Below are 21,941 nucleotides of genomic sequence, written 5' to 3' on the forward strand. Positions count from 1 at the left end.
CAAAACTGGTGGTGTTGTGACGGCACAAACAGAATATTGCCCCCTGGTGGTGCTCAAAAGCTTAGGTTAGCGCTCTGGGATCATTTCATATCCTGATCCGCCACACACTCAATGTGGTTTCTTATGGTGTAGTTTTCTATACCACACTCAGGGGTCTCTAGTGGATCCTCTGAAATCCATCCATCCATTTTCCAACCCACTGAATTCAAACACAGGGTCACAGGGGTCTGCTGGAGCCAATCCCAGCCAACACAGGGCACAAGGCAGGGACCAATCCCGGGCAGGATGCCAACCCACCGCAGGACACACACAAACACACCCACACACCAAGCACACACTAGGGCCAATTTAGAATCGCCAATCCACCTAACTGGCATGTCTTTGGACTGTGGGAGGAAACCAGAGCGCCCAGAGGAAAGCCACGCAGACACGGGGAGAACATGCAAACTCCACAGAAGCGAACCCGGGTCTCCTAACTGTGAGGCAGCAGCGCTACCACTGCGCCACTGTGCATTGCAGGTATTCTGTGTAATTTATAACAGGAATTTGCCATTTGTTTTGTATCTCACCTCAGAAATTATGTTATCCACCCTGACTACTGCACAGAGTAAGGAAAAAACCAGCCTGAGCTCTGTGTTTTAAAGCATTATCCCTCCACTCTTTATAGTTGCCATCTCTCCTTTTAAGTCCCGTAACATGAGAATGGCTTGCTATCCATTTGATGAGAAGAAACATTTAAATGACAAGACAAGACAGGGGAGGAGGGTTGTATAGATGGGTAGAGAAAGGGATACAAGAAGTAATTTAACTTGACAGATTATTTACATTGGCTAATGCTGCTTGCTTTGGCAGCAGTGTGAGGCCAGTTGAAGACCAGTTTGTACCAATTAGTACCAGTACAAGAGAAAATAATTTAGCGTGACATTTTATTTACATTGGCATAGCGTTCTCCATTTAACAGCATTGGAAGCCACCAGCTACGGACCACACATGTGGAGATTCAAGTTTCCTTTTTGGGACAGCAAATTAGTCATTCTCTTCTTGCTTGTTTCTTCTCATCTTTGATTTGCATTGCCTCCTTTTAATTCTTTTGCAAGATAATACTCGAGCAGCAAATATTCCAAAACAATTGTGTGAAATCTTTTAAAGCAAAGTGACGAGGAGGAAAGGTGGGGTGGTGTGGGCTCTCTCTGACTCTTGGACAGAGCAGTGAGGCAGAGTTAACGTAGAATTGCAGCAGATGCACTGGCTTTGGGTGTTAAAGGTGAAGATCAAGAAGTTTCAGGGAGAATTAATAAATTATACACTAAGACACGATCAATCAATCAAGCAATTTACTGAGTGAATTTTCCTAGAAATGTATTATCGCATAGTATACAGTATATAACTTATTTACCAAATAATGTATAATGTAAATATCATGTAAATATCACATATGTGTCTGCATTCTTCAAGTGAATTAAATTTGTTTCTTGGAATGACAGCATATTAATTCTGCCACGTTGTTGCAAAAAGACACACTTTGAAAGTTGTTCTCTTCTTGTCATCAAGAAGTTTTCTCCCTTAAACAACAGCTCATGTCAGCACCCACTTTAGATACACTTCAACATCAGCAACAAAACTTTTGTAAACCATAATGCATCATCTCCTGTTACTGATGTTGAGCTCTCAGAAGTACAGTATGGCCATGAGCTTTTGCTTCTCATTCTTTGACATCCATAGACTAAACGTATTCCACTGGGGAGCACTGTGGAAATTCATATGAGAGTGTGAGCAGTGGCACATTCATTGTACAGCCCACTTCACAGTCCGTACTGACTAGTATTGTCTTACGACTCCACAGGCACTGACCACACCTACTTTTTTTTTAATGGACAAATATTTGTGTCACTGCAATTTTCCAACTATATTCACCCTGGGAAGAGAGAATGCATTGTTAGACATGATATCATGCTCACTACCATTGAAGTCAGTTGTGGAATTCTGACATGACTTGGAAGCAGATCTGGTACAGTTTCTGCACTTTCCCCTTGAAAATATTGTGTCTGTGCAAGAGCTCCTGGAAATTTCTTATGCTGACCCTATTTTCACAATCTTTTGACCCTACATCACTAAAGGATGTCCCTCTCCTGAGATATTCCGTAGAACAGAAATTTATGCTGCGTTCCATTTACCCTATAATTCAGATGTCACAACTGGGAATGGCCTCACACCCAAGTACACCATGATCAAGTAAAACATTCTAAAAACCAATACAGACGCCTCCATTAGAGCCTGTTGTGCTTGCTCTTTTGGAATACAGACAACCACTTTCACTTCTTTTGATGATTGGTGCAGGCATCTTGGATTTTGAGGTCAGGGTTGATGATGCTTTCCCAACTTTACAATTAGAAAATCTGACTTGTGGGGGCATTCCAGTTGAAGTTTTCAACTTGGAACTCAGAAATTCCGACTTCCCAGTTCAAATTAAATACAGCATTAGCTGTCACTTTGGAATGTGCATTGTACCTAGAGGTATCACTGTCATCTCTGAAAACACCCAATGGCCACATTTTGTCAGTTGCATGAAAAGATCATCTCAGTATTGACAAAGTGACGCAACCATGCAGAGAACGGGTATGGTGGCCTGGTGTTGGCAGTTACATCTGTGATGGCGAAGCCAGCCTCTTGAGTGGTAATACAGTCTTGTGAGCTTTTTGTCTGTTAGCAGTATCTTTGCTTGTCCTGGTTTTTCAAATCAACATACAAATAAATAAGAGATCGGGCAACCAACCAGATATTGTCGTTGCTTACTATATGGGAAGTCCGGCATCCTGTTGTTTTTGAGGCCCTATTGCCTGCCCCCTTATTTTACCTGTCTCATGAACATTTTTTGTTCTAATGAAATGTGAGGTGTAAAGCAAACTCATAAAATACTTGTACTGGCAATATAAAAAGGCTAACCTGCTCAAATTCTGGATCTTCTGCCTCTGCTTGTTGCCCATCCTGGTGGTCTCTCAGCCATAGATAAAATTAAAGACATTCATTGCATGTAAGTTCTGGAAGTCCTACCTGAAAGCAATGCTTTGAGAAGATTAAACTAAAACCAAATAAATATGTGTAAGGCTTTTGCTAACATCTTTTTATCCATACTGATGTGCTGTATTATTTATTTTCAACCCTTGTAAGATAGCTTTCGTAATTAAATAAAAATTGTTGTAAGTTCGTACATTAAACATACTAAGTTCCATATAAAGCAGCTGCTAAACATTTCCATCCATCTATTTTCTCAATCCACTTTCTCCATTAGGTTGGCACAGAGGTTCAGTAATTGGCATTGCCACCTTAGCGTTCCAGAGGACTGAAGCCTAATGGAAACCTTCTGTATGAAGGTCACAAAAACACATATATTTCTGCTATCAGGATGTAGAGTTGCCTGTAGATACCCTTGACGTAAGTCAAGCTTGGAAAGCATCATAAAAGCTAATTAATTCTGTAGTAGTGAGAAATGAGTATTTGTCTGGCACCACATCCTTGTTGACTTCTCAGAGGTTTACAAAACCTTGCAGGCACTCAGATTCCATCTTTGCAATAAACAGATTTAAGACCCTTGGGGTGTCATCCACAGGTTCAGTTATACCAACCTTATTTGCCAACGTATGGTGTTAACAATGAAGAAAAGTGCAAAGCAAACTGCTTCTCAAAATATAAAATCTTTAAAGCGCGTGGTCCGAAGCACTCTTACCATCATGTAACCCACAACTAATCTCATGTCCACCTACCTGGAAGTGTCCTACCCAACATCACATCAGGTCTTTATGTGTCTCTCCACAAATTCCTGCCACCTGTGCCAATCACCTTCCTCACTGTCCTAGCTCAGCTCCACTCTATTGGTCTCACTCTGCTTTTTCTTCTTATATCAGTCTCCAGTACCAGATAGTCTATCGTGTTTATCTGAACGGTACTGTTTTAATATGAAATGAGTATTAATACATGACCTGGTGTCATGACCTTGATATCTAGATTCGACAGTCTCACAGATGTGTGCTGAGGGTATGATATAAATCATTTTTCCCCTCTCCTCCATTTGTATTCATAGCTTTTCTTGAATGTCTGAAGAGAAGCATTTGAATTCAGGGTCCATTTTTATGTTAACACATGGAGCACATCATGTTTGTCAGTTTTAAAAAAAAATCTCCCTTAAGGAATAAAGCAGATTTTTTTTTCCCTTTTGGACAACATTTTATCTCCTGAAAACGCTCCATCACAGGCGACTCTTCTTCTAATTTCACACATCTGCTTTTAGTTTGGCGACAGTAAGCACTCCAAACACACACAGTTGGAGGCCTCATCCAGAAGATCTCATTTGCTGTGATTTTCAGGACACAGGTGTAATTATTAAACCTATGGTCGCCTCTCTGGGATGTGCATGGCATGTGTTGACAGATGTGCTTCAGTTAAACACACCATTGCAGGAACTGGACCCACTAGTCGCACTGGATTCATTTTCAGCTTTATGTGTCTCTCCCTCTCTCTCTTTCTCTCTCTCTCTCTCTCTCTCTCTCTCTCTCTCTCTTTCTCTGTTCTAAATCATCTGGCATACTTCCACTAAAAACATCTGCTTCCATTGTGTTAGAAAAATCCGTGACACTTCGCTTTGCAGGATTAAAGACACTGCACAAATCTGTGTATTACTCTACTCCTCATTTAGTTGCTTCTTGTAAATATGAAATCTCAGATCGTTTGCTTTACTAACCTTTACATCAGAGGACTTTCAAGCTGTAAGGCAGGCACAAATGTGCATCTTGAATGTTTCTGCACAGAGCAGTGCCAGTGTAGATTAACAAGAGCATGTGATGTAACTGAGAGGGACTGCATTCCAATCTGAATGGAAAAAGCAAATGGGCCACAGTATCAAAAAGAAGTCCAGATGGGGGCTCCGGCATAAAGAAAGGAAAGATGTAAGGGGATGGTGGCAATGACCAGTTCTAGTTGCTTAGAACAGAGCACACAGAATTATTTGTTAACTTTCTGTAATCCATGAGCAACCCCTGCTATGATATGTTTTGTCATTTAAAATCCACAATCTGCTCTAATCTGATTCTTATCTCCGAATATTCCACTTAAGAGAGATTTGTTCACTTAAAGAAATTATTCCAAATAGTGCGTGCAATATTAGTTGCAATATGAGTTGCAGCTCAGATGATGTCCATAACATACTGAGCCCCTAACACACTGAGCCCCTAACCTAAGACACAATAACACCCAATACAATCCTGGGTTCAAATATTGGATTTTTAATCCTACAAACACCTTGTACAATATACCACAGCTAATTACTATATAAAATCAATAAAGCTCATTCCTCTTCTTCTGCCTCCAATTGAGTATCACCAGCTACATCCCAACTCCCCAAGGGAAAGCAGCGAGCTCCTTTTACACTGGACCCAGAATAGCTTTTGGTGACCCAACATGATTTGTGTGGAGCGCATCCCAAGTTGCCTAAGAACCAGGCAGTCCTATTCCAACAGCATCCTTTTGTAGAACCCAGGGACAATGATAGAGTTGCACTTCCAGATCCCATGAACCCCTGTGGGTGTCCAAGCTGGGACTCTTCCAGCGGACCACTGCCACCTAACATATAGGGAATGGAACTACTCCTGGCCTCTGGCTTGTGTTCGTCCATCCCCTGGCACCTTCCATCTTAGCAAGAGGTCATGCAGTCATCCAGTCGGATTGGCAGTCTGTCCTCCACAGCACTCACAATATATAGATTAATTTACCCATTCATTCTTTTTTCAAGCCTGTTCATTTCTATATAGGACTTCAGCATCATGGAACTTTAGCACAGTTAAATAATACCCAGATGTGGTGCAATTCCATTTAACAAAATACTCACATACATTCACACACACCAGACCTTTGTAGAATCACCTACCAGCTAATATTGTTATGCAGTACATTATTTATATATGTTTAAAGCTACGGCCACCCAGTGATGGAAATGTGGTAAAAGCTCCCTTACAACACTGTTAACAACCCACAAAAAAACAAAAAATGCCAAAATTGCTAATAATTTTTTTAAAAGGTTTCCAAGTCACGTTGAACATTGTCATCAACCCAAACTGTTAATAAATCTTATTTCGTCCAATGTATTTGTGACTCAGTTTTGCCTAAAATGTTTTCATAAAAGAAGTCCAATTTAGAACATCTAAAGACATTATTTAAAAATGGTAAACCAGAGCTCAAACATTTCAACTATAGTCATTGCAGCTCTAAGATGGTGTAGGTTAAACTAATCAGTGGTCGCCAAATGAATATGGCCTCATTGAAGGCTATTTCACTTGGCACTGTTTCTAAATACAGCTTAGCCCATTCTTTGTACTAATTTAAAAAGAGGTATAGATAAACCTAAAACCTTCAGGTCATGGCCGTTTTTGAATTTTGTTTCTTCTGGCAGCTGTCTTGTGTTTGCTGAGTGCCCATTAGTTGCCAGGGTAACCTTTCCTGTCACTGGGGGCATGGCGTGGCATAACAGTTGCAGCAGTGGGTTTAAATAGCAGTCCATTCATATTGTCTTTCTCTTTAGCTTCATTTTTTCATTACTTATGCATCTCCAGGTTTTGACCCTTTCCTGTTTTGTGTCTCTCTCCTGGTTTGACCTTTAAAAATCTTGTTGCTTTTCTTACACTACAATAGTGCCCACTATTAGATAGATAGATAGATAGATAGATAGATAGATAGATAGATAGATAGATAGATAGATAGATAGATAGATAGATAGATAGATAGATAGATAGATAGATAGATAGATTGATTGATTCACAGTGTTTTTGCAGTGTTTCCACTGCAACCCAAACTTTGTTTTTAATATAAAGTGCTACTAATCCTGAATTCTGAATATCCTTGTGTTGAACATTTGTTTTAGTGTGTAAAAAAAAACCCTGTCCACCCATTTATACATTCCACACTTGTATTTTGGGTTATTTTATATTTTTTTTACCCCATAGAATATGTTTGTGAGATTATTTGATCATTTCAGAGTGAATTAGAAGTGGTTTATTTTATTCCCATTTTGTTTCTTGTGATGTGACATTATAAATATTGGCAGTCACATCATACTTTATCCCTTGGTGGATAAAACTCCGTGTTTGTGAATTCAAGCATAGTTTTAAATCAAATCCAAATTGGCACTAGTATCAAGTATCAGGTTGTCGGTTTTGAACTCCTTTTTGACTGGTTGCTTTCTTGTTTGCCTTTTATCTGGTTTTGACATGTTTCCGTCCCATTTCGACTCTTACATCTTGTAACCATCTCCTGGTTATATTCTTCACAGTAATCATTCGACACCACCGAGTTCCAGTAGTGTTAAATGTTTGGGGCACTACTTAAATGCAATGTGCAAAAGATCCTCTTGGCTGGAATTTGCTATTTTTTGGAAGCCACCCGTGTATTGTCCATGGCTGCAAAAGGGCTTTGAAATAAGTCGAGATGTGCTCCTATTGAGTTTCAAACTGAACTGATGTGTCTTAGAAAAAATGGCGGCTTTATAAGCCAAAACCAGAAGTGATGTCGTCTAGGGTCAGAACTGAAAGTGACGTTAGTCTGGGCGCCAGAACCGGAAGTGATTTCAGCCTGGGCACTGGAACCAGAAGTGACGTTGTTGATGTTCAATCAGGCAGGTTTTCCTGTATTTGGCCTGCAGACATACCAGAGGTAGGTTTAGTGCACCCCACCACCCCCTGGCCTTAGTATATATGTTTGAGTGGTTAACTCTTCGATGGCTACGGATGTGTGTGTCTTAAAAACGCACTGCTCACCGGTTCTTGAGCTGCTGACCATTAAAGTTAGACCCTTTTACCTCCCGAGGGAGTTCAGTTCAGTTCTCCTTTCAGTTGTTTACATCCCCCCACAAGCTGATAAAGCTTCAGCTATGGATGAACTGTATGATGTTATCAGTGGACTAGAGAACGCTAACTCAGAAGCAGCATTTATTGTGTTGGGAGACTTTAGCAGAGCAAACATGAAGAAAGTTCTCCCTAAATACTATCAGCACATCTCTCCCCCCCACAAGAGGTGATCAAACACTGGATCATTGTTACACCTTATTCAAGGACTCCTACAAACCCCTCCCTCTACCAGCTTTTGGAAAAGCAGACCATTGCTCTATATTGCTGCTGCCTGCATATAAACAAAGACTTAAACAGGAAAAACCGGTTTACAGGGACATCTACAAATGGGACAGTGAAGCTGAGGGGGTCTTACAGGACTGCTTTGAAACAACTGATTGGCAGATGTTTGAGGATGCAGCTGATGGCAACATCAATGAATTCACAGACTCTGTCACAGGATATATCAGCAAGTGCATTGACGATGTTGTCACTAAAACCTCCATTTGCATATATTCTAACCAGAAACCCTGGGTAAATAGGGAGATTCGGGGTAAGCTCAAGGCGCGGACCTCTGCCTTTGGCTCAGGGGACTCTGGTGTATACAAAGCAGCCAGATACGACCTCCGGAGGTCCATCAAGAAGGCCAAACAGGACTACAGGGACAAAGTGGAGTCAAGCTACCACAGCTCTGACACCAAGCGCCTGTGAAATGGACTGTGCTACATCACTGACTATAAAAAGAAAAACACAATCAGTGTTCAGTACACTGCATGTCTTGCAGACGAGCTCAACACTTTCTATGCTCAATATGATGCAGCCAACAAAGAATAGGTGCTATATCCTCAAGCGGACAGTGAGTCTGTCACTCTGATCCTTGAAACGTCTGACGTGAGAAGGTCTTTTAAAAAGGTCAATCCTCGCAAAGCTCCAGGACCAGATGGCATCCCAGGCTGTGCCCTCAGGGCGTGTGCTGACCAGCAAGCAGGTGTGTTCACCAACATCTTCAATCTCTCCCTGAGGCAGTCAGTGGTCCCCACTTCCTTTAAGGCATCCACCATCATTCCTGTCCCAAAGAAACTGGTGGTCTCCTGTCTGTATGACTATCGCCCGGTTGCACTGACATCGGTCATTATGAAGTGCTTCAAGCAACTGGTCAAAGGTTACATCTGCTCCTCCCTCCCCGACACGCTGGATCGTCTCCAATTTGCTTACAGAGCAAACAGATCTACAGTGGATGCCATTGCGCTAACAATAAACACTGCCCTCACCCACCTGGAAAGAGGAAATACATATGTAAGAATGCTGTTCATAGATTACAGCTCGGCATTCAACACCATCATCCCCTCAAAACTTGTCTTGAAGCTTGACGATCTTGGGTTGGGGACGACCATCTGCAGATGGATTTTCTCTTTCCTCACAAACAGGCCCCAGGTGGTGAGAGTTGGCAAACACACGTCCTCATCACTCATTTTAAACACAGGAGCGCCGCAGGGCTGTGTGCTTAGCCCCCTCTTGTATTCCTTGTTCACCCATGACTGTGTAGCAAAACAAAGCACAAACACCATCATCAAGTTTGCTGATGACACAACCATCATAGGCCTTATCACTGACAACGATGAGACGGCCTACAGAGAGGAGGTGCTGGCAATGAGTAATTGGTGCCTCGATAACAACTTGTCTCTTAACGTCAGCAAAACCAAGGAGATGATCGTGGACTATCGGAAACAGCAAGGCAGAGAACACCAGGCCATCTACATCAGCGGCGTAGAAGTTGAAAGGGTTAACAGCTTCAAGTTCCTCGGAGTAAACATCACCGAGGATCTCTCGTGGACCCTTCACATAGACACTGTGGTTAAGAAAGCTCGCCAGCGGCTCTACTTCCTGAGGAGGCTGAGGAAGTTTGGCATAAATGCCAATATCACCTCAAACTTTTACAGGAGTGTGGTCGAGAGTCTGCTGACGGGCTGCATTACCGTCTGGTATGGGAGCTGCTCTGCCAGCAGCCGGAAATCACTACAGAGAGTGGTGAAGGCAGCAGAGCACATCACGGGCAAGAGTCTCCTTGCCATTGAAGACATTTACCTCCATCGCACCGTAAGACAAGCAGTATCATAAAGGACCACAGCCATCCAGCACGCCAGCTGTTCTCCTTGTTACCGTCTGGCAGACGATACAGGAGTCTGGCTGCTCGGACTACAAGACTTAAGAACAGTTTTTACCACCAGGCCATTCGACTCCTCAACAGCAACACCTGAACACTTACATACACTTACATTACACCTACATTGCATTACATCTACATTGCACTACTCACACACAAACTGTACCTGCACACACTCTGAATACTGACTGGAACATACATCTGCACTTTATGGAATATGCATCTGTACTTATAAAACATTATCTGTGCAATCTGTCATTTGTACTTGCTGCTCATTCAACTCATATTGCTCTATAACTTCTTTTAAAACGTACATATTTTATTTTATATGGCTTGTCTATTTTTAACTTGTAATTTTTTATTTTTTTTTTTAATTATTTTTTTAGCTTTATTAGATCTAGGCTGAGTGACTTGTTTTTCTCGTCATACACATTTCATTGTATGTTGTTGATCCTGTGTTAACCTATATATGACAAATAAACCTAAACCAAACCTAAACCTAAACCTGAGTGTGTATATTTATGTGCAGCATTTACATTGTATTTATTGTAGTTTGAGGGTTATCCTAGTTGTTTTAACAGTACACTTACACTTTTGAATATTGTACTTGAGGACAACATTGGAAATTGAAGGAAAGTGCTTATAATGGAGGCTAGAAAGGATCAAAGGACACACTACCAAGTCATATAGTTGTAGTAGAAACCTTGACAACTTGATGAAATATCAACACAACTACATGTTCTCCTCTCATTTATTGCACTTGTTATGTTTATATGTAAGCATGTTTGTTTTTGCACTGTACAACTTGCAGAATGTTGACTTTCAGGTGGAAGAGCTGAAGACTCAGTTGCGGGTTGCAGAAGACGCACGAGACAGTGTCCGCCGAGACCTCATTGAAGCTCACAGACGTGTGAGAGAAGGAGCAGAGGCCCAAAGTGCCCAACGCAAGGAGGTTCTAGAGTTGCGACGGGCTCTTAGTGATGAAGCTCGAGAAAAGGAAGCTATACTACAGTCCAATGAAGATCTGAGGGCCACTGTCAAGCAATCCCATAGTGACAAAAGCAGGTAGGGACTTGACATCACATTGTAAGCAGATGGAAGCAATATCCTCTATTGCATGTTATCTATTAAGTGAAAAAATAAAGTGGTATTTTTCAAGTCGAAATAATTTCTTCACAAACATGGCATATATTTATTTGCCATGTGAAATTGTGTTCTAAAGTTAAGCATTTTCTATCAGTTTTAAAAAATATGTAATCCTCACTGGTGCTTTATTAAGGAGGCTAATAAAGCATATTTTGTGGGGCATCACCAGAAAGTAAAAGCTTAAAAGCTTATCAAATACATCAAAGACAGTTGTCAAGTATGGAATACAATGCAATTGTACACATATTGTAAAATAGTTTATACATGTCATTTCTGAACAAAAAAAACCCAGTTTTATGATCACACCATCTCAACATTAATCTTTTACACCAAAAAGGCGTGGTTTCCTCCCGAAACACCAAATCACAATAAGCTGATTATTTATGCCACATGGTTGGTTTTGTTTTGATTTACTTCTATACTGTAGTTATGTGAAAACTCACACAAGTAAACAGAGAACATGTCCTTATCTTGAGAGAAATAATGCCAGGAATACAGTATACAATAAACTCATTATTTATAGATCCCTTTTGCTATCACAAACATGCGCCAGAAACACAGAAGGCATGTTTTTTATATCAAGACTTTATTGCTTCATTAGTAAATTTTTAGGCATTTATATCCGGTGGTTCACCATGCCCCATTCACCTGCATTATAAAGCTCCACTGCAGGAAAGATATATTTTATTTATTGAAAATGCTTAACTTTAGAACACAAATTCACATGGTAAACTCATTTATACTATTTTTGTGAAGAAATAAGCTTGACTTTAAAAATACCAAATTTAACCTTTATATTGATATTTGATGTATCCATATATTCATTCATTTTGTGATGTGCTTATTCCAATTCATTGTTAACATTTAATATATTTTCCAAAAAGCAGAGAAGAGTATTTTATTTGCAACCAAATATAACCAGATTATTTCCCTCTCAGTCTTAAACGGTCTAATGAAGAAAAAGAGCAGAGGCTGGCAATCTTGGAGGAGTCCAAAGCATCCCTGCAGAAGGAAATAGCTGAACTGAGAGGCAGCTTGAGAGAAGTTGAGAAGTCACGACTTGAAGCAAGACGTGAACTACAGGAACTTCGTAGACAGGTAAGAGAATAGTAAAATACAAAGAAGAAACTATATAAAAAACAGTCAACTAAAAATGTCCAAAATACACTCTCTGTCTGAATAAAATATATTATAGTGGAAAAGAGAAGTAAAGGGGGATGTTAAGGTGCAGTAAGAGAAAGAACTTTTTTGGAGCAGGAATGACTGGGCAGGATAGGATAATGGTAGGGTAGTAATGTCAGCAGTTTGACAAGGTTAGGGTTTAGTAAGATATGAATATGTGTTGTAAGAAGAAATGACAAAATCAAGATAAATTTTATACTTATACTTGAAAAAAAGGCAAAACAAATGTTTCAGAGTCGTATTAACAGACTGAGTCCGAAATATACAGTAAGTGAATGATATGGCAACTTTATAGTGGGTTAAAAGGAAGGGATGTGTTTCAAGGGATGTAACCAGAATTGAGATCAGCTGGGTTTTCCTTCTGAGGGTCCATAGAGGAAAGAGAGAAGGTGTTAGTGCACATTACCACCCCATGGTTCGGTATATTAATACATTTCTTTAAGCCTATTGACTGCCTCCCATGCACACGTGTGTAACAGTGTACAATATTAAATGAATGATAGGTAAAAGTAGGCTATGGCATGGTGGAGAATGATATGCTGTAAAACAGAAGTATAGCAAGAGTAACGTAGTGTTGGTAATGGTATGACAAAGCAAAAATAATTAAGTTTTCATGCAACACCATTCTTGTGATTATGATGAGACTGTGCACAGATATGAGGTAAAGGAACTGAACAAATGATATAACCTAAATAATCTTGAACCATATGTCAAAAAAGTAAAAAAGTGAGTTGGTCTTTATACAACAGGAAGTAAGAAATCATTGTCACCTTTCCTCATCAATGGCCATGTTGTATAAGTGGTTATAATTTCAAGGTCCTGGGCACCATTATTTCCATTACTCTAATGTGGGAATTAAATGCATCTAGTATGGTTGGAAAAAAACAGCAGAGGCTCTTCTTTTCAAGACAGTTAAAGGGGTTCAGTGTCAAAGAAGGTATGTTATTGAAGATGTTTTGATTTCTTCTATCAAGACAGGAAGTAGCTAGAGAGTGTTGTGAACGGCTCCTAGAATCATTGATAACAAGATAACAAGAAATGTTTAAATGAGTTTCCCCTATTGATACAGTTTCTTCAGTCCCTCCATTTTCTCAGTGACATAAGTTATCACAAGGCCTAACAACTTTGGACATAATACATGGAGTATGAGCCCATTGCAGGATACTCTTGCAAACACAATCATGCCAAATGAGGACAACCTTGTATCAACATCATTTAAATTGCCTACAAATCCTGGTAGTATTACACCATTAGGCAGCTTCTGAGGGTTGTGTTGGTTGCTGGGAAGAAGGATGATTAGGTGCTGAGGAACCGAAAGATGGTGAGTGGGATTGTGATCATCTGTATCTATTTGTTTCTACACTTCACATCTATTGGATTACAAATACAACCACAATGCATTATAGTTGTTTCTAGATTTATATTCTTGTCCTGTGCCTATTTGTATGTGTGATTTCACTTGTTTGGATACATCTTTGTCTGGGGAGTGCTCCCAATCATGCCAAATCTTCATGAGACAAATGGAACCTGGTAGGACAAAACTAGCTGTTCACAGGGGTTTTTCATTCACTATTATAATCATTTACTCCAGCAGTGCTGAACTGTGTTTGGACTGTGTCATAAGTGTTGTTTATCATGTAGTGCCTAGTGTTTAGTTCAGTTTCATTTTGTTCGGTGTTTGTTAAATAATTATTGCCACCAGGACAATTTTAAATGGATTTTGCATATGTTTATTGATATTTTATGCTTTCTTCATTTAGTTAATTTATTCTTTATCTATTCTTTTTGAGCTACTTTATTATGTGTCTCTGTGAGCATACTGTATGTGCCATTTCAAGACTAGGTGCATTCCTGGGGTCCTTGAAATAAATTAAATAAATCACTGTTTTAGTAACAGTGAGAACCTGAGCTCGGCTTGTCCCAACTGCTACAACCTGATGTCATGAATCAGAAGCACTAAAATTGAGAGTCATCACTGAGATTTCTTTCTTTCTTTCTTTTTCATTCTTCAGGTTAAAACACTTGACAGTGAAAATGGTAAGCTTACTAAGGAACTCACTGACCTTCAGGCCCGGCTGACACAAGACGAACAAAGAGAAGAGGAGAACCGCCGTGAAGCCTTGTCTTTAAAACAGAAAATTGCTGAGACAGAAACATGCAAAGAGACTGTCTTGAAAGAGGTTGGCCACTGCTCATCTCTAAGATTCTTTGCTCAGCTGCTTTTCCTTCAGACCATGTCATATCAGTTACTTTGCACAGCTTTTTCTCATAACTGTAAAAACGATTATGCCAAATTAGGGATAATGGGTTCACTAGCATCTTTTTCATGTCCATTTATGTTTTGGGAAAGGCAATATAATTTGATAATATATGCCAAGTTTACTTTGCAAGAAGTGGTTATTGTTTTAATATAGATATGTAGAAATGAATGTTACCTCCAAGGGGAATCCTTATAACACTCCACAGAAGCTGAAGTGTCCCTTCTGAAGCATCCACATAGGTAACCATATGCCAGGGATTAATGCTGCGTAGCAGTCCCACAGTTTAGTTAATTTTGCCAACTTCTGGGACCTGAAATCTATACAGTTACAGCTAACTCCTGGAATATCTCATCCTTTGATCCTGCTTATGGGGATTTATGCATTCCTTTAGTCTAAGATGCATTACAACAAAGAGGAGCTCTACCCATAACAAATGCCCAAACAGCTGCTCAGAGCTTAGATTTCTCCCTGACATTTGACAAACAAACACTAAACAGTTTTCTTCAGCAAAACATACTTTTTTGGACCTCTTAATGTTTAATATTAATTAAATATTTCAGATTAAGATTTAGCTTTAAGTTATTATATGAAAAAACAAGGTTTATTTGAAAATTCTGTCTTGGCAGGGCTAAGAAAAGTCTGTTAACATTTACTTGTCTGTCTACTTACTATTTTCCTCTAGGTGTCTGGGCTTCAGCAACAGGTGACAGAACTGGAGTCTGAGTTACAGCTCCGAGACAAAGAGCTCCAGAACAATGCAGAAGACCTTCAAGCAAGCAAGCTCCAGATGGAAGAGAATGCCCGTGAGCTGGACGGTGCTCTGCAGAGGGCCAGTACTCAGGTCAGAGATTTGACCTTAAAGCTCAGTGCCTCTGAGGGCCATGTTCATGCTCTCGAGACAGAACTGGAGAGGACTGAGTCAGCCAAGAGGGATCTGGAAGTCCAACTGGGTGGTTTGCATTCTGCCCTCCGACGTACGCTGGGCATTACACGAGTTGGCAGGATGCAGAGCCCTGCTCCACGAGGGCGCAGCCTGTCTCCAAAGAGGAGTTTATCTCCAATCAAAGGTATGACATTATTCATTCATCCATCTATTTTCTGAACCCGCTTTTCTTGCTATAAGATTATAAAAAGCCAGAACCAAGGAATAATTTGGTACAAAGCAAGAACCGACATTAACTGACACACCCAGTCTCACTCATAAGAGGGAAATTTAAAACTGCCATTTAACCTTACATGCCCATTGTTTGAATGTGGGAATGCTCCACAATGCATATTTTCCACTATGCCTATTTTCCACTATGCCACCATGCTGATCTTAGTAAATTAATGTACTTCTAAATATAACCAAATCTTGTTAAGTCTTTATACTTCCTCGTGTTACATTTTATTTTTCTCCAGAAACCATAACCTTTTGAAAATATATATGTTAATGTTGAATGGGTTATAAATTACGTTAAGTGTTATTAATACAGCCTTTATCTTCTGCATGCCCGGCACTTTAGATATTGCCACTTAACTGATCAGAACTGATGGTTTTATTTCATTTCAGCTTTGCCTTCCAGATGTTAATTCCAGTGAGCAAATTTTACAAATAATGTAAGCTGATGGTTTCTATGCATCATTTATCAGTGGATGAACGGGAAACTGAAATCCTGTTGAAACTGGTTTTATGTGATGTAAAGTAAACCTGTCTCATTCCATCTGTCTCATTCCATCATAAAATCTGTTCAATACTAGAATTTGTTGGAATGTTATATCAGGGTGGGTGTTGTCAAATTCCATATATTTTACTGGTATTGCATGCTGGTGTGAAAATATGTCACTTAGCAATGTTTTCTTCCTAGCATCTCTGGCATGCAAACTGCATCAAGTGATGAGTCGGCAATAATGAGTAGAATACAGTCCTGAAAAACTTGAAGGATACACTTAGTGGTCTGTCATGATATTTATATTTAGACAAAGCACCCCAAAAACAATGTAGTAGGCAAAATGTCACTTTAGTGAGTTAGCCAATCATGTGAATCAGTAGTTGAGAGTGACCAAGCTAGAAAGAAAACATATTAGCAGCAGATGATATGTCCAGTGTAAAGTGGCAATTTGTTTTAATAATCCAATTTTAATGTTTTGTGGACTTGTAAGAAGAATGTAATGTGGCATTCATTCCAATAGTAAATTGAAACTCCGCAAAACACCAAAATGGAGAGGTTACTTTCACCTAAAAGAATACAACCAGGATGCTCGCTTAGACAGAAAGACTACACAACTAAATAAAGATTACAGTAATATTCTGTCAAGTTGTTAAATCTATACTGTAAGTAGTGAACATGCCACCAACTTCAATTAAGGATAAAGGGAGGCCAGAGCTTTTCCTAGTAGGAACCAAGCCTGGGGCGGATACCATTTTACCACAAATATAGAATATTTGACATACAACAATGTGATGGCTAGTGATTTTATCTGGGATAAGCAAAATGTCAGCCATGCTGTAATATGAGGCAACCACATCCCAAGAAACTCACTCCAGGTCTATATGATTATTATATTATGCAATCACTAGCGCAGGTTCCAAAAATGCTTCCTTTTCTCAATACCATATGCTGTTAAGGTGCAGGTTCACTCTCAGGAGTTTAGGACCTAAATCTCTGGCATAAATAGCTCAATTTGAAAAAACTGATCTACTTATTCTTCTGTTTTCTGAACTAGTGCTATTCACTTTTAAGTTTAATGCCTATTATGGTGGTGTCAAGTGTAAGGCAAGAACACAAATAGTCCACCACAGCACAGAAATCCTGAAACAACCTTCATGAAATGGTTGGAGATAAACTTTCTACTTTAGTTGTCATCACTGAACAATCTGACTATACTTCAGCTACTCCATGTTGTTTTTACAAAACTAGCCAGCCAGACGTTTTGGGGGACATCTGCTGTGGTAACTAGTGCAAGCACTAAACCCAGATCTGCCCTCATTCAGAGATTTTCACCATGGTATTTACAGCCTTACTGTACTGGAAACAAGAGACCAAGTGCCACTGATGGACAGTGAGAATGTTCTACTGATCTACAGCCGAAAACCATACTATTTTAAAAGTGTTTAATTAAGTGCAGGTCTGACAATTAAAAAGAAAAAATGTAGGTAAACAGCTTTTAAAAGAGTTGGGGAAGTGCCATAATAGGCCTTCTGAAAGCATATATCAGCAGGACATCAGCGGAGTTTATGGTTGGTATGTTCATCGCTACAATGTGACAATCAGAAGTCACAGTGTGAGAGTCGGCGTCATCACCATAAAGCTTAGAACCATGCAGTTGTCCAAGATTTCAGATGAGAAATTTAAAAGAAAATTTGTTATGGTAATTAGCATGTGATTGATGTAAAGGTTTAGAATGGTTTGTGCATCTCCTCATTTTTAATTTCTGCTTTGCATTGTGGAGTTATACTGTATCATTTCAAAACTTTTTTGACTTTATTAACCATTTGTCCTGGTGCTTTTGGCTTTGATTTCACCTTGTCCATTCCCTTGTTCAATGTAGTTATTTTCTCTGCCAAATTTCACCTTGCAGAACAAGCAGCAGAGCTTGTGTCCAGTACTGTTAAAAGAGTTTTGTCATTATGAATGTCTGGAGGATACATTCAACAAGGTATCTCTCATTTTCCATTCAGGTTTGGATGCCTTGGAAGGACTTCAGTGTTCTACTACCACCCCATCTGGCAGCCGTTGCAGCTCTCCAATTCGCTCAATGTCCCCAACACATGGTGGTGATGTTGACCTGGACCCAGAAGTGGTTCGGAATGCACTTCGGGACTTCTTACAGGAACTCCGCGAGGCTCAGAGAGACAGGGTGAGTATTGAATCATTCCATTGTTTTACGGCACAGTTCTTGCAGCAATTAATAAACTGTTTGGAGTTTAAGGCGTTAAACATTTTCCATAATATAAAATCTTCAGCACTCAATATTATATCCTTTTATGAATTCAATTATATACATTTTTGTGAAATCAAAAGTGAGAACAAAGAGAGAGTATCTATCCAACCCATTTATTTTAATGCAAGTTAGCTGACTGAAGGTCTCAACATGTGTTGATCATCATAAATATACTGCATTCACCATAACACTTTAAGCTATGAGTTTGCCATAAATGAGTTTGAACTGGTAGCATAGGTCTACAATATTTTTCATGATTTAATTTCACAAAACACATCCACATTGGACTATGATGGTAGATTTCTCCCCAAATATTATTAATTTTACCCTCATAAACATCATTTTATACTCTGTTATATTTTTCACATTTTGATTATGATATTCATTATTGCTATTAATTATTTAATGTTATTGATTTTTTCCATAATTCCATTTTGTGTTTAATTATCCTCCATTATTTTATAAGGATCATTGTTGTTGGAAATGGCTTTAATTGCCAGGCATGTGACCAGCGTCATGAAGTGCACCCTATATAAGTTGATGACACACATGGTCCTGTGTCCAACCTTTTGGCTAAACCCAAGTTCTACAGCATACCTTTACAAAAGGGATCTTAGTTATGGTTATGACCTTATTCCTCCATTTTTTTTGTACTTGTGCATTTTGATTAACCTTTTGGTTCTGTTTGCAAGATCATTTTTGATCTTTTGGCTGTGACCCACGCTAGTTTGTTTTACTGTTCTTTTTGATTTTTCTTTGGATTGGCATTTTTGCTGTCTTTGGTTACAATACTACACTTCAAACGTTAAACAAGATAGATCATGTCTAAACTATTGTGGAAAGGAGACAGTGATAACATCAGAATTTTGGGGTACAAGCCTAGTAGCTCCATTTCATACAAGCTTTTAAATGATAAAAAGGGATGACTTTAGGTTTTGAGGTACTCTGTGGGAGCAGGATCCAAAATGAATAGTAGTCTTTTTGTTACTCTTTCTCTTAAATAAGGGCAGTCCAGTGGAAGTGACAACTCGATTCATTGGTACTTTCTTCCTTTGATCTAAGAAAATAGAGGCGACAGAAGTTACTAAGTGTTTTCAACCCAGATCCTTCCGCTGTCATATTTACCTGAGCAGAGTCAGTTGTACACTCCAAGGGCTTATGGGTGTAACACTGAGAACTATTCCAATAAATCAGGATAAGAAATATCAACATTAAAATTAAAAGAAGTGAGGCAAGGTTTTTCATGGAAAACATCCCACACACCTCAATTTCTGCTTCAAAGTCACAAATCCTTCTTTTAGACAATAAATCAATTCACACTCTTTGCAGGATGAAGCTCAGCTGCAGGTTCTTAATGTGTCTCGCCAGCTAGGGGAGTTGGAGAGTGAACGAGAGCGGACTTATGTACGTATCCAACAACTGCAGAAATCCCTGGCAGACTCTGAGGAGGGTGAGTTGTTAAATTCTGTCCTTCCTTTTCTTACTAACACACTTCTGTCTCAAACAGAACAACAGTAGAAATTAGGGTATGCTCTGAATAGTAAAATTCGATCTAAACCTGCTTCGTGCCCCTAATTAATATGACCGGAAACATAATGACTGAATAACATGGCATTGCATTCATCTGATTGTCTTGTGCAAAACAGAACAGCGGTAAGCCAGTAGTATATATTTTTCAGATCTTTTAAAGAAAAATAAAGAAAACTAAGACATTATTGAATACAGTGGAACCTCGGGTAATTCGTTCCAAAACTCTGGTCGCAACCCGATTTGGTCATGACCCAAACTAATTTCCCCCATAGAATTGTAAGTAAATACAATTAATCCGTTCCAGACCATACAAACTGTTTTTTAAAGATTTTTAAGCACAAAAATAGTTAATTATACCATAGAATACATTGAATAACACTGAGAAAACCTTAAACAGAGAAAACTAACATTGCAAGAGTTCACGCTATAGCCTTACGAACCGCTCGCTGTAAGCACTTTTTTTAAATGAGTTTTAAACACAGGGAAAAAAATGAAAATTTGAAAAATCCTTAATTTATACAAAAACTAACCATAAACAACCAAGAAAACTAACCTTTCATGGGTTGAGTTCTTGCATGAAGGAAGTGAGGAGAAAGCTGGGTGGAGAGGAGGTTACAGTTTTGAGGGAGAGTCCCTCTGCGCGATGGAGGGATCGTCTCCTTCAGGTGTTTTCTCTCTTGTGATTTCTTGGGTTTCTGGTGTTTTTAGCTGTTTAGCTGGTGGATCAGACTTCGCGAAATAGCGGTCTAATGTGACTTGCCTTTTCCTACGCATTCAAATTTTTTGGAAATGCAAGACGACATGGTCGTTCATCATGTTTATCACTCTGTTCGGACCTGCTTTGTCAGGGAGGTTCTTCTCGAAAAAATCCTGGCACTCATTCCATTTTTCATGACGGCTTTTATTGCATCACTTTTTATAAGCACCCTTTCCTCTTTTTCCCCTGAGGACTGCTCCTCAGTGAGCAACTTATGCTGCTCCTGCTGGAGTTCAGCGAGTTCCTCCATCATCAGCTCCTCCTTGTGATCCAGGACCAGCTCTTCGATGTCCTCATTGTCCACTTCAAGACCCATGCTCTTGCCCGTGGACACAATCTCATCCACAACAGGAGGCTAAAATCTTTCTAAATCCTGTTCAGTAACACATTCAGGCCAAAGTTTCTTCCAGGCCAAGTTCAAGGTCTGTATGTGACGTCTTCCCAGGCTTTATCGATGAAGTTGATGCAATGAACGATATTAAAACGCTATCCCCTGTAAGTTGCTTCCCGTTCAACCACACTAGCAACAGTTTTTCCACCTCTTCCAGCACTTGAGGCCTCTGCTGGGTTAACACTGTAACTCCTTTTGCAACATCAGCTGCTTTAATGGACTCTTTCTGCTTTAGAAAAGTCAAAATCGTCTTGTAGTCAGCAGCAAGATCAGTAACACGAATGCCACGCTCATACTTTTCAATAATTTCTTTCTTTAATTCGATTTCAATTTTCTTCTAACCTTTCTTCTCACTAACACTACCACTCTTCACTTGCTTAGAGGCCATGGTTAATTGCAAAATTAATGCAAAAGCACATGAAATAGAGCTCAAAGAGTTCACAGCGAATGCACGTACGTCTGACCGAGAACAATGTACAGGGAGAGACTGTACACGTGCGGAAATAATCGGCGCGTATGAACCGGAAGGGAAACTGGCTTGTTCGTCACCCGAGTGTGTGGTTCTGAACAGATGCAAAAGTTTGGCAAACTTTTTGGTCGTAACCCGATTTGTACATGTTCCGAGATGTTAATTAATTTACAAGGTAAAACATGAAAAAATATCAGAAATAGATTTCTTATTATTAAAAACCACAGAACAGACAAAAATAAGCTTATA

At 39.5% G+C, this 21,941-nt stretch overlaps 1 protein-coding gene across 2 annotated transcripts in view; it reads left to right on the plus strand.

Annotated features, from left to right (window-relative positions):
- Positions 1–21,941, plus strand: part of crocc2 (ciliary rootlet coiled-coil, rootletin family member 2) — a 224,487-nt gene that overhangs the window by 178,826 nt on the left and 23,720 nt on the right. For both annotated transcript variants that reach the window (XM_051922722.1, XM_051922721.1), the window contains exons 24-29: positions 10,859–11,097; positions 12,117–12,276; positions 14,373–14,540; positions 15,304–15,688; positions 18,283–18,461; positions 19,875–19,995. In XM_051922722.1, the coding sequence (XP_051778682.1) occupies positions 10,859–11,097; positions 12,117–12,276; positions 14,373–14,540; positions 15,304–15,688; positions 18,283–18,461; positions 19,875–19,995 (1,252 nt within the window). The remainder of the gene's footprint in view (positions 1–10,858; positions 11,098–12,116; positions 12,277–14,372; positions 14,541–15,303; positions 15,689–18,282; positions 18,462–19,874; positions 19,996–21,941) is intronic.

Source organism: Erpetoichthys calabaricus, chromosome 2 (genome assembly GCF_900747795.2).
Source record: "Erpetoichthys calabaricus chromosome 2, fErpCal1.3, whole genome shotgun sequence".
Classification (NCBI taxonomy): Eukaryota; Metazoa; Chordata; class Cladistia; order Polypteriformes; family Polypteridae; genus Erpetoichthys; species Erpetoichthys calabaricus.